At 34.4% G+C, this 13,827-nt stretch overlaps 1 protein-coding gene across 1 annotated transcript in view; it reads right to left on the reverse strand.

Annotated features, from left to right (window-relative positions):
- Positions 1-4,362: 4,362 nt before the first annotated feature.
- Positions 4,363-13,827, reverse strand: part of PDCD10 (programmed cell death 10) — a 42,157-nt gene continuing 32,692 nt past the window's right edge. The window contains exons 6-8 of the mRNA XM_081138156.1: positions 7,786-7,864; positions 7,519-7,601; positions 4,363-4,860 (exon numbers count right to left, since the gene is read on the reverse strand). Coding sequence (XP_080994282.1) covers positions 4,779-4,860; positions 7,519-7,601; positions 7,786-7,864 — 244 coding nt within the window. The 3' untranslated portion in view covers positions 4,363-4,778. The remainder of the gene's footprint in view (positions 4,861-7,518; positions 7,602-7,785; positions 7,865-13,827) is intronic.

Here is a 13,827-nt window from a genome sequence, read left to right on the forward strand (position 1 = left end):
TAAAAAGTCATCAAGAATGTTGGTGAGGGTATGGAGAAGCAAGACCCCTCACACATGGCTGGTGGGAATGTAAAATGGTAGAGCTACTTGGAAAGCAGTTTGACAGTTTCTTAAAAAGTTAAATATAAGTTATTCAAACAATCCCACTATTCCACTCGATAGAAAAGAACACCATGTCCACATAAAGACTTTCAGGTGATGTTCACTGCAGCCTGATGCATCACAGCCAAAAAGGAAACAATGCAAATGTCCATCAACTATTAAATGAGTAATAAAACATGCATCATTCAAATAATGGAGCACTAGTCAGCAATAATACTGATGGAAATGCTGACATGGATGGGCTTCGAGCACAGTGTACTAAGTAAAAGAGGCCAGACTCAAAAGATAACACTGTCTGTTTCTATTTATAGGAAATGCCCAGAAAAGCCTGTAGAAGAAAGTAGCTGCTGTTTGCCTGGAACTGGTGAGGACCAGGGTGAGCTGGGACCAAGGTTTAGCTGTAACCAGGCGTGAGGAATTTTCTTGGAATGAAGAAAATGTTCTAAAACTGGATTGTTGTGGTCAGGTTGCACAACTCTTAAAATGGGTGAATTCTGTGACATTAAATTATACCTTGAATTTTTTTTAAAAGGACATATATGTGATGGGATGTAAATTACACACCAATAGTTTTTTTTTTTTAAAAGAGCATGTATATAAAATGACCAACCCTCCCAGTTTGCCTGACACATCCAGTTTTAGCTTTAACTGAAAGTTCTGTGTCCCAAGAAAGTTCTCAGTCCTGGATGAACCAAGATTGCTCTCCCCACATGTGTGCTACCCTTTGTGTAAGAAAGAGGGGAAATAAGAAAACACATTTACTACTTTTCTTATATAATGAAACATGGGGAAAAACACTGAAGTTGGATACTTAAAGGGGGTGGGGGTGGGGGAGATGGGGCCGAAGAGACATGAGTGACACTTCTCTGACACCTTTTTGTATAGTTCTGACTTTTAGAAGCATGTTAATGTCCTATACTTTAAAAGAAAATTAAACCAAGGATGGGAAGTGGAGGTGGGGAGGACCTTACACTTGGAAGAAAACTGAAACAAATGAACCCAATTTATTTCAAACAAGTAATCACAGTGAAAGAGAAAAAAAAGAATGAATCGAAGTAATTTATGAACACAGACTGTAATTATATACCCTTAGTCTCAGGCAGGGTACAGGCAGGGAGAGAATACAAATAATTTTGCAGGCTTTTAAGTGTGTGTTTTTTACAGCAATATGGGCAAAAGCAGGAAAAACTATTTTAGATTATAGGATTGAACAAGTGAATAAGCTGACTTTTTTGGGAGTCAGGATTCTGAGGAAAAGGGGACAAAGAAATATGAAATGGGGAAGGCAAGAAAGAACCCTGAGGCTGGACTGGAATTGGAGATATTAGTGTGAATCAAATGTGGGCATGAGCACGTATAAAATGTGAATACGCGCATTTGTGTGTATACGCACATTTCCTAGTTCTGTTGCTGAATAGGCCTAGCAGCAGGAAAACACCTAGTAAAGTGAGCACACACAGCAGCCAGGTTCCAGATCTGGGAACATCTTTTATTTAAGATAATGTGCTAAAAAAAAAAAAAAAAAGATTGCAGATGCCACAAGGAAATAGGAGCCAGAAGCTCCTACTGGCCAGATCTAAGACAATTTAAGCACCGAAGTAATGAAATGCAAGCAGTTGAAAAGATAGAAAACCAGGAATCCAGAACAATAGTTAACATAAAAATTCCCGTGGACAGCTACGGATGAAGAAAGGAGTGTTCCTGCTTACAGCAGAATGCTGCGTGCTAACTGGCGCGCGAGGAAGAGATGCTGTAACTGGGAAATCACCATTTTGCAACTATCAAAATAGAGAGGAAGAATCAATGGATGCTAAATCCAGGGGGAAAAGCTAGCCTGGATTTAAAGAGTCTCCCACAGCTTGCTCTCTACATGCAAGGTAAAATCAGTAAATCTCCATTGGAGTAACTGAACAACACCCTGACCTGGTTGGTGAACAAAATTACCACCAGCAGTGAGGAGCTGATGGTCACTGTAGGCCTCCAGGTGTGACACATGACGACACAGCATCACCAATGTAGTAACCTAAGAATGCATAACCTGAGTCTAATGAGGAAACCCAAAATGAAGGACATGCTATTAAAAAGGGGGCGACAGGAGACCGAAGACTGTATGTTACGTAAACTCTGGAAAAGACAAAGGGGGCCACAGAAATGATCTGGAGCCAAGACAACCTCAGGGAGGGCAAATAAACAAGCAAAAGTTAAAACGAAAATGCTAAAATCTCAGTAATAGGTGAATCTGGGTAAAAGATGTATAGATGTTCTTTGTACTATTCTTATTTTTGCCACTTTTCTGTAAATTTAAAATCATTTCCAGGTGGAGGTGGAGGAGGGCATAGAGGGGATAAATGGTGAAGGAAAAAACAAAATTATATATATACACACACACACACATATATATATTTAAAAAAATAAAATCATTTCCATAAAGTTAAAAAAATTTAGGAGGGACTGAATTGAGTTGCCAATCTCATGTTTTACCTGATAAGGTTATTAAAATGCAATCATTAAAAAAAAACACAACTACCATCTAGGACTGTATCATTTAAAGAAAGTGTGAGGTGGCAGCATTTTAAACATCCAAAAAAATAGCCGTTATCACCAAGTAAAAAGTGACCCTTTAAAGTTTGGATTTATGAAAAAGACTTATCACATTGCACTAGTTTCTCTCACTTCCCTGTGGCCCAGGAGAGCCTGCCAGCTTGGTGTTAGGGAACCGGAATTCTAAACAAGGTCCAATTCTGGCAACGGATGAAGTAGTTTGTTGGAAAGAGCACGGTCTGGAGACAAACGCCAAATTCAAACCCTGGCTCTAGCTGTTACCAGCTCTTGTAACCTAAGCTCTCTTAGTTTCCTCAATTGCAAGGCAGACAACTAAATCACAGGACTATTAAGATAATTAATGTACCCAGAACAGTTCTTCACACAGAGAAGGTGCTCAACAGTGTCTCCTTGCCTTCCTTTCCTCGGGAGCCACCTTTCTGTTCTCTGGAGATGTATCTGACTGGGGCCACATTAGCCCTTTCCTCACTGATCCCAATTCAGCCCCACCAGAATTAAGAAAGAAACAGAATTATCCTGAGAATAAGTGTCCTTTCTGGAGGTAAATTTCATGAAAACCAAAGCCAGAGATATTGGATAGTGGGTTAATAAAAAGACAGAAGGCGGCTTATGAAAACAGATGAGTTGTGGCACGGCTGGCAGCTCACGTGTTCTGTTACGGAGGTAAAGACAACAGGCGGAAGTACTGGTTTATGTTAGAAAAGTCTGCTGCTCCAAAAAAAATTACGTTTGTTTTCATAAACTCATGTCTATTTTGCAAAAGACCATCCATCTACTTCTAAGAGTAAATAATAGTTTGTCAAGAATAAATATTACTAAGATCACCAATTCTATTTGTTTTAGTGGCTATGTATCTTGAAAGAAAAAAAACATCAGTTCAGTAAAATGTCCATAAATTATGAGATTTCATCCAGTAGTCTACTGTTCTGCTTCTTTCCACATATTTTCTTTTTACATCTAGAGGACAATTCATTCCTTTTTTATTCCCAATGACAGTAATTCTTGTCAAAATATTTTTTAAAATGAAGAAAAGTTTTAAAAATAAATTCATTATAGCATCAAAAATGATATTGTCAACAGAAATTTAGTTTAACATTTAAAATCTTTATAAAAAATAAACAAATTCTATTTTTTCCTTTATTTCATAACTGAAAAATGAAAATGCTTATTAACATGAATATTTGATACATAATTCCCTTAAAACTTCCCTATGGTGAAACAAAACTATATATATTTAAAAAGAGTATATAGTATTATTAACACTCATGACAATCTCAAACCAACTAGCACTGGTACAGCTTCAAATTACTATTAGTTGTGGCTATTGTGGGGGAAAGGTGCAAAGTTTATTAGGGCCTAGCACACAAGAAAGACTTAATTTTACATTGTCAGAGTTCAGAAAGTGGCATTATAGTGTGAAGACACTATAAATTGCCACCTATCTCATATGTCTCTTAAAACAGGCTGGAAAAATAGTCAGTACCCCATACATAACTAAAAAAATATTTCCATTGACTACTTTTTGCCCAGAGTGATTAGGACAAAAAAAATAAAAATTCTTGCTGCTTTATTATCTGATAAACTGCGAATAAACTCCCATCAGAAGTTCTTTAGACATTAACCCAAGTAGTCTTGGTATTCCGATTTTATATATATATATAATTATATATATATATATATATATATAGCCATTTTTTTCAAGTAAAGAAATGTTTAACAGATGTAAACTATTTATTGAATATTTGCCACCAAATATTGTTAAATACATTATCTTGCAGCATATCGCTTTCAAGTTAAAATGTCAGAAACAAACACCAATATTTACAATTCTTTTAAGGAATGTTATATAATGACACATTAAGGCGTAAATTCTTTTGGCTTATAATTCTTAAAAGAATGATAATAGCAAAAGTGATGCAAAATCTTCAGTGTGAGATTATGATTAAGCTACATTTTACAAAAATATGGTGTAAGATGGCAATAATCCCATTCAACATCCTGGATTAGATCCCTTCAGGAGGGACTGATAATTTATACAGTCAAACTTTAAAATTTACAGATAAAGGCAGTACGATACTGCCACTGAGAAGTACATCTCTTAACATATACAACTTTCAGGCCACAGTTTTGAAGGTCTGAAGTATCAAGTTGGTTTGATGAATTAGTCGGTTGGCACTCATGAACACATTTATTGCCCTGTTCAAAGAGAAAAAAAAGAACAAGCATTAATTTTATCCAAAAAAATTCATTCTTTAAAAGTATTTATACTAATTCTATCTACTAACAGTAGCAATTAAATCAATTTAGAAAAAAAAAAAAGGCGAGGAAGTACTGAGTATCCTAACTTTACCTTTTATTCCAGACTGGAATTGAATGGTCCTCAATCATTTGAAACTATCTAGGAATTACTGCCCCCTAGTGGTTCCGGTTGGCATGTAAGGGTTGGTGGGTGACTAATGATAGGTGGAGCGTGAACCACCAGGGTTCATTCATAGGTCCAACAAATAACTGATTCAAATGCAGTCTCCAGATGTGGTTTTGTAGAAGTTACCAAATTAAAACCTACAAAAGCATTATAATCAATCTCAAAATCTATATGTCAATGGGCATTATAAATATTTAAGAAAAACCTAATTACTTTCAAATATAATCCATCTCAATCTCTCTTACCGTCTTTCAAAACAAATCTGAGAATTCTGAACTGCTTTTAAAATTAATCTACTTTTAAAACAAAATAATCATGCAGTTTCAATATTTTGAAGCTGACAATATATCAAAATATGCTTAAAAATTATGTTGTGCTGTTCCACATTTGCTATCTGCCCATCTTCATGAGACTAGAGGACAGAGCTGATGCTCTTAGTGCCATTGTGTGGCCTTGTCAGTTTCTTAATTGCACAGCTAAAGATTTTATCTTCTTCCTAGGCGTTTCTCAAAAAAGAGGGACCCGAAGAATTAGTTTAATCAATGCAAATTCATCCCCCTATTGAAAGATAACTCAAAGATCAGGCTGTAGTAATAACTTTCAGTTTGAGGAAACAGGTACAAAATTGGTGGTACATTATTCATACATAAATAATTGTAATTTAAAGCTGCTGAATGGAGAAAAAGCAGTGACAGGAAACCTGAATAATCCATATGCCTGTTTGAACTGTTAAAAATAACTTTGGGGCCAAGGCATTGGGATTTTTAAATGCTGAACCCAAGTATCCTAACTGCAAACAGGAATGCAAGTAAATAATTTCAGATCAATGAAAATTAGGCTCTAAATGAATCTCTACCTTTCAATATACTTATTCCATGACAGTCAATATACTTATTCCATGACAGTCCTTAATTAGTTAGAATTGGAAATAATGATCCCAACATGTAAATTATTCTCTTAAAGTGTTTTTTTGGTTTTTTGGCCCTGGCAGAGGAGATCAAGGAAAAACAGATGCAAGTGTATTTTCAGAACACACCTGCCAGCTTATTAAACTAAATCATGAAGAAGCATTTCCCCGAGACAATCTGAATAGTGGTATGGAACAACTAAAAACCATTAATACTTTAGCTCAGCATCTTTGATTTATAATATAAATATTTTTACTTATTTGAACTATAAAAATAGCTTTAAAAATCAATAGACCATTCTAATGTATTATTTTATTATTTTTAAATACTATTACAATAATACCGTAATAATTTGACATGGATATAGTGACCTTAAAACGTCTATGGTGAGACAGCATACTAGAGGTCCCTGCCAATTATAACTGAAATAATCACTTTATTTTTCTGACTTTAAACACTGTTAGAAAAATGGTTTTGACGACAAAGTTTCCTGAATTCTACTTGATACAAAAAATTCTCTATAAGGTATGATGCTGCAGAACGGCCTCTGCATTAGCTTATACACATTATATATACCTATATATATTATGCAAAAAAACATAAAAATTTTGGTGTTCTGGAGTGTTCAACAGCCAACTGTATACAAATTAAAAAATAGTAACTAATTCACCTTTTTAGTATACTTCCTATGAAAGTATCTCTCCTGCCAGGACAATGGATTACCACCTTTGCAGCACACTTGCAAAAAAACAAGCCTAAATCCTGGCCCAACTCCAAAGCAACTGAGTCAGAATTTCTGAAGGTGGGTGGAGCCAATGCACAGGGAAAATATGAACCTAAGAGAACCTAATGTGCAAAAAGGATAGAGAACCCTTGTTTTAATTTTAGTGCAGCAGCTCTCAAGAGACCTATGCATCAGTATCATCTGAAAACTTCTTAGAAATAAATGCAAATTCTTGGACAATAATTGACAATAAGAAACTCTGGGGGTTGTAACCCAAGGCAATTTGTGCTTTAACAAGTCTTCCAGGGTATTGTGACACTACTAAAAAAGTTGGGCCAGTAAGCTGAATCTCACCTTGTTCCTGTATGGACTGTGTACTAAGAATACTTTTGTTTTTTAAATGGTAAAATCAAAATCTTATGTGACAGGTGACAGTTACACAAAATGGAAATTTCAGGGTTTATAAATAAATTTTTATTAGAACATGGCCACAATGCTCCTTGTTTCCATATCACCTATGGCTGCTTTTGCATTACAACAGCACAGGTGAGGCAGGCAGTTGCAACATGCCCACCAAGTCAAAATATTTGCTATCTGGCCCTTTTCAAAGAAAAGTCTGCCATTCCTGCTATAGAATGGTATGGCTGGATTATCAACCATTCACTGTTTATTGTTAACAGTTTACCTTAGTTAGTAGTAGGAGTGTTAATATAGTAAAAAGAATTTATATGGTTTTAGTATCATATAAACTATATATTTTATTTTAAAAGAGAAGAAAGATAAGTAAAAGTACTTACTTGCCATCTTTAAAATAGGTTTTCAGAGTATCACTGAAACTTTTGGAGTACTTTACAAATTCTTTCTTTTGGTGTTCAAGTGCCTACAGACATCAAAAATAGTAAGAAAAAAAACACCAAATAAGAAAAAAGAAATAACACAAAAGCCAAAGTCAAAGGTAGGAGGTTATTATCAGTAATCAAACTGTCTTAGTACTCAATGCAATGAAATAACTAGGTGCAAACCAAACACTGGGGTGGCAGTGGCAAGGCTTCTAGTAAACTTACCCTGCGGTTCTGGTACTGATACTTCTTGAAGACATTATTCACCGTATCAAGAAGTTCTTTTATTGCACTAGCTATATCCCTGTTGGGTAAGAAAAAAAAGAATCTTCTTAAAATCAGTTATATCTGAAAGAAGTTTGTATATATATTTTTAAGAATTACTAATCACACTGTTAATTACCATACCCACAAACATCACATCAAGTGCAAACATTTGGCTGGCTGGTTTTACAGTGTGTACCCTTCTGTGATCCTGACTTTTCTCTTGCACTGCTGACCAAACATTCCACATTAACTTTCCCGAATTAGTAACATTTCATTCAGCATTACTTAAATTTAAAAGAACATGCCTCTGCTTCTCATCTTTTCTAATTATAATTTTTCTTTCTCTAATACAGCTGAATGCAAGTTACCATATTCTGTTTTTGCTATCTCATAAGCAATCATATAAAATTTTGCTATTACATGTAACTCATTGCCATATTTACCAACACTTCCAGTTATATATCTAGTAGTCTGCTTTAAAATATTTCCTCCTCAGACACAGTTCTCTTGAAACATTTACCTTCTATCTAATGACCACCTCCCCTCCCCTTCCAAACCTGTATTTATGTATTTAAAGTACATTTAAATTTCTGGGAGAGACAATATCAGAGTATTTTTCTACCTTAATTTTTCCAGCAATCATCCTTCAGGGTATCCCCCCAATAATGTATATACACTTTAACAGCAGATAACTCACTTAATTTTCACTCCTTTTCAGGTTTAACTGATTTGAAATAATGGGTGAAGCCAAACTAAGCTTTGAACAAAGAAAATTTATCCACTAGATTTTTTATGGAGATACATAAAAGATAAAGTTTACAGTACAGAATGAGGAACAGTCGATGAATTCAGGTGCACAAATATCGAATGAAATGATTCTTGATGTTTGCGATTCCACTGCTCTGTGTACCAGCAATACCTGGACCACCAGAAAGGTCATCAGTTTGAAAATAGGTGTTGACAAAAAAAATTTATTCATTTCTGTATATTCTTTTAAAAATTTTGAAAATGAACTGTATGTTAATAAACACTGACTTTATAATCATTCAAAGTGTATATACATTTTGGGGGGGCACCCTATATATGCATCAACACCTCTCTCCCCTAACTAAAGAAAGAGAAGAAATCTGTAATTCTCATTTCACTATTCTTCCTACGCATGCACCATTTTTTCTACACTCTTCTTATCTTCTATATCTATTCTCTTTTCAATTTTTATGTTCTAACTTACAGCAATTTTTTTGGTCAAACTGAACTTAACCTAATTCTGCATTTACAAATAGTCTCAGATTCTCTAAGGCAAGCCTTCTTTTTCACATCTCTTCTTTTTGCTGTTTAAATGCAATCCAAGTGTGAAGATATGAATTAGTAAGACATACATTGAGACCATCCCAAATACAACCTTTTATTACTGACTTTTTAATCATAAATGTCAGATTTCAATTATTTCATACCTGTAACATTTCAGCTTTGCTTATTAAAGAAAAAAAAAAGCTCAGTGTGCAGACTGTACAGCTTTCTGTGTGCATGTGTGTGTTTCACAGCATATTTCTAGTACATAAACATGTGGAAATTCTAAAACTTGTAAGTAGGCAGGACTCTGGTATGAAGAAAGTTATTTTAACCTATTCTAGAGTATTAATAACATTTCAGTAAGTATTTACTTAATATATCCTGTTTCAAACATCAGCCTCAGGTAGAAACATTATATGTTCAAATAAGACAAAGAATTTTACACAGACATGATATCTATGCACTTTTTTTTTTTTACCTCTAGTTTACTAATAACAGTTTTAAGTTATACAACTGTTCCTTTCATTTGTGGTTTTAAGCAAGTTGAATCTTTCTGTATTGCTGTGATGCTTAAGTCCACCTATGCTTAATAAAAAGGTGTCACATGACCATCCTATTATGTAACAAAAATTACAATTTCAACAAATAAAAAATGTCAAATCTCTGAATATGGATGATTCTTTAAATCCACAATGAGCCTATTTAAGACAAAATATAATGGAGCAAGTTACACAGTGATGAGAGAGCTGTTTAGACACAACTGTACTTTGTGGTATACTTTAAAATTATGCTAAAAAGGATTAAAATGTGCATTCAATGCTCATCAACATGAACATATGTTCCATATATAGTGATAATGACTGGATTCCATAGGTCAAAAGAGCAGTTCTGAAACTGGTTGCTCACTCACTCACTCACCTGGGAGCAAAAACAAAAGGCGGTAGCAGTGGCAGGGAAGAAAAGGGTTTAGTAGTGGACAGTATTCCATCCTATAATGAATATTGGGAATTTGTCTGTGCTTTAAAAGAAAAAGAAGAAAAAAGCTCCCCAAGTGATTCTGCTGATTAACCTGGTTTGGAAACCACAGTATGGGAACCCAGAACGTAGAGTAAGGTTTGATCAATCCATTATTTGCCATAGAGCTTTATAAAGGCCAAGGCTGTTTATCCTTAGGCTTGGCTTTCTCTAAAACAATCTACATCAATTTATGTCAAATAGTATGTCATCTGTATGTACGTAGAACAACATTTTCATTTATGGCACCAAGGAAGATAAATTATATTAGTGAATACCTGAGGGTTTGGTTCCTATGGGAGAAAATAGCAGCATGCGCCAGCATGCACACACACACACACACACACAATACTTAAATAGATTAAGAACTAGGGAAAAGGTAAAAAAGGTTTTGAAGGTAAAAAAACAACAATACAATTATATGCTGGAGTTAATGGTTTCTGTGGTAAGGGACAAAGAGTATGGATATAATAGGAATGAATTTTAGCAAACTGCAGCTATTTAGTAGGGAAACTTTGGGAAAACATATATACTGAAAGGACAACAGGCATCAGATGAAATATAAACATACATCCTATCAAAAAATTGCATAGAATAGCAGAGCTTCTAACTGTATCGCACAAATTTGTATGTTTATGCAAACACTCTAAAGGAAGGAAATTCCTATGCTATATGTTTAGTTTGCTCTAGAATAAGCAGCTCTGGAAAAGCTATTTTGAAGCCATCATGGAAACCAACCAAACTCAGGCAAAATTTTGCTTATGAATATGCAAATATAGATTATAATGAGTAAATAGATAAATGCATAGCTTTATGGTCTATTGAATCACAAGTCTCTACTAGTCATCCATTAATTGGAATGTGCCAGACTTAGAAAAAAATCCCATGAATTAATTTTACAAAATATTTGCATAAGCTCAAATGTAATCAAACAGAAACATTCATTAATCAAAAGTACTTTAAAATATTTGTTTGCTGGATCATTTTTCCTAATCAACTCCACAGAGAGAAATTGAAAAAAACAAACCTTACTTCACAATGCTAGTATGTGCTATGAGTGGATGCTAGGTTCTGTGCTACGCACTTTGTGTACATCATTTATTTCCATTCTCACAACTATTACCCTCATCTTCACAGGTAGAAACTAGAATTACAGAAGCTAAGCACCTTATCCAAGGTCACACAGCTAAATACTGGAATGGAGATTCAAACCTAGGTCTGCTAACACATACAAAAATACCCGGATATTTGTTAGCGGGCAGGAATGTTTTTTTTACGCTAATATAACCTATAACATCATGAATAGTACTTGATATAGTTAGGTATTTGATACATAATCATTGAAAAATATTGCTAAAATAAATGAATAGAAGGCATACCTACCTTAAATATGAGAAAGTAAAATGTTTTTAAGAAAAATAGTAACTGCACAATACGTGAACCTAAAGGATAAACCACTTTTTATTTTGGTAAAATTTTAGCTACTATTTTGTTAAATAATTTAACAGTTGTAACATTATATATTAAAATATATCTATCTATCCTCTATCATCTATCTATCTATATCAGTAACACAGATAATTACACCTTTAGCTATGTATGCTAATTTATACATCACTGAATTTTAGGCTCAGAAATACCATATTATCAACAAACTTTCCATGACAAATTATCCCGAAACGTTTAAAAATAAATTGTAACTGCCAATTATCTTAATTCAGTTGTGCAGAGTACACTCCAGAAAACAGAACTGAAATATTACTACTGTCTCAAAAATGAGAGACAAGGCCCTAATTCAGTCTCTGTCAATGACTGTGGACAAGTCTTAGGCTCTTGACCTCAACATCCTTATGATTAAAATGTGGCTGTTAATACAGTGGTTTTCAAACTGTATCTCTCTAGAGCCAGACTGGGTTTAGCACAGAGGCTTCAGGACTCCATAGGGGCAAGAGAAGGAGTTAAAGTAGAAGGATGAGGGCTCTGGGCCAATCATTTCTACCCTAGCTGTAACCACAATACTGTTCTCCCTCTTCCCTACTGGCATTCTATAAAAGATGGCCTTTGTCACACTTCTTCCAAACAGAAACTTTTCATTCAATTACCAAATTAAATCAACATTATGAATCTATGGTAGGAAGTAGCAGAGAAAACCCTGGAGTCAGTCTACTTGGCTTCACACCAGGCTCTACAAACTACCCAGCTAGCTCTGTGAACTTGGGAAAATTACTTCATTTCTGATGCCTCAATTTCCTTTCCTTTGTAATAAGTTAATATGTATATAAAGTGCTTAAAAAAGTGCTTAGCATGTAAGTTCTATATAAGTGATTAATATTATTATTAAGATGACATTGATTCTATAAACCTTTACTTCAATGACCTGAAGCAAAATTTGCTGAAATACTATTCCGAAAATGTCAAATCTTCATAAAAATGTAGTACAGATCAACAAAACAATTTTAAACTTAATTACTAGAAAAATGTAGAAATGTTGTTTAAACAACTCCGTTTGAGATCACGGACAATTTATCCTTTTATGGGCCAAACATGTTTACTTTATACCAACCTAAAAATAAAAATCCATGAACAGTTGATTGTCTTCCTTCTTCACATATTAAAAATAGTTAAAGAAAGTTGGGGCTTCTCAATAATGGTAAAATATTTACCTTAGGGTTTGTCCCACTGCACAGATTTTGGCTAGTCAATGAAGCCTTTATCACACTTTCTGTTCCTCAGAAGACTGAAAAGCAGAGGGTCTCTCCTTGATAGCTGGGTTGGGTGCCCATCAAGAACCATTATTTTCCAAAATGGGACATATTCTTCCCTTTATATCACTCAAAATAAGTGCCCAAACTAACTAAAATAACATTTTGGAATGTAAATTACAAAGAGTACTATTTCTGAGAAATGAATGGTAAAATTTATTCCAAGTGAGCCTCCCAACGTTCTTTAATGACACGATGTTTGATGCAACCACTAAATCTTTCCTTTCTAGCAATTTCTTGTTGTGGTTTCAACAACAGGTTGCGTTAACAGTGACACTACAATTATTTCCAGATTTCTCTGTTTTCTATCCATTGCGGTTGAAGAAAATTATCAAACGCTTCAGTTTAAAACTACTCATCAAGAAGTTATGTTTGTAGTTCCCCCCTCGTTCCTCCACCCTTTCACCCCTGGGGAGAGTGGTCTTGGTATGAGAACCACTGCTCTACAATGACCTTTCCCAACAGCCAGCCCCCTGGCCCCATGCATTTTTAGTCTTTTAACCAGCATCCCAAAGGCAAGGATTTGAAGCTTCACAATTTGGTCAATATTACAAATGCTATTCACAAAGAGTATGTGATTTATTCTAATGACGTGCCAATTCTGAAATAAAAGCAATAGTGGTATCTTTTGTTATGAAGCTGTATAATTTATCCAACTTCTCTACTCACTTTAATCTGACACTTAATTTTTCCACAGTTTATGTAGTTTAAACTATATTCCAGTTTACATACATTTCATTGTTTTAAAACAAACATTCTAAAATAATGTTACTGTACTCTGAAGCTAAATGCCACAGCTTAGAAGTTAATAAACATGTACCATTTAAAAACTCCAATTTTATTTGAAATTAATATTTTAATTTAATATTAATGTCATACCAAAATAAAACATCTAGAATGAATGGTTCCTTTGAAGTGGTTGAGAAAAAAA

Source organism: Miniopterus schreibersii, assembly GCF_964146895.1.
Source record: "Miniopterus schreibersii genome assembly, chromosome: 5".
In the NCBI taxonomy this organism is placed as follows: domain Eukaryota; kingdom Metazoa; phylum Chordata; class Mammalia; order Chiroptera; family Miniopteridae; genus Miniopterus; species Miniopterus schreibersii.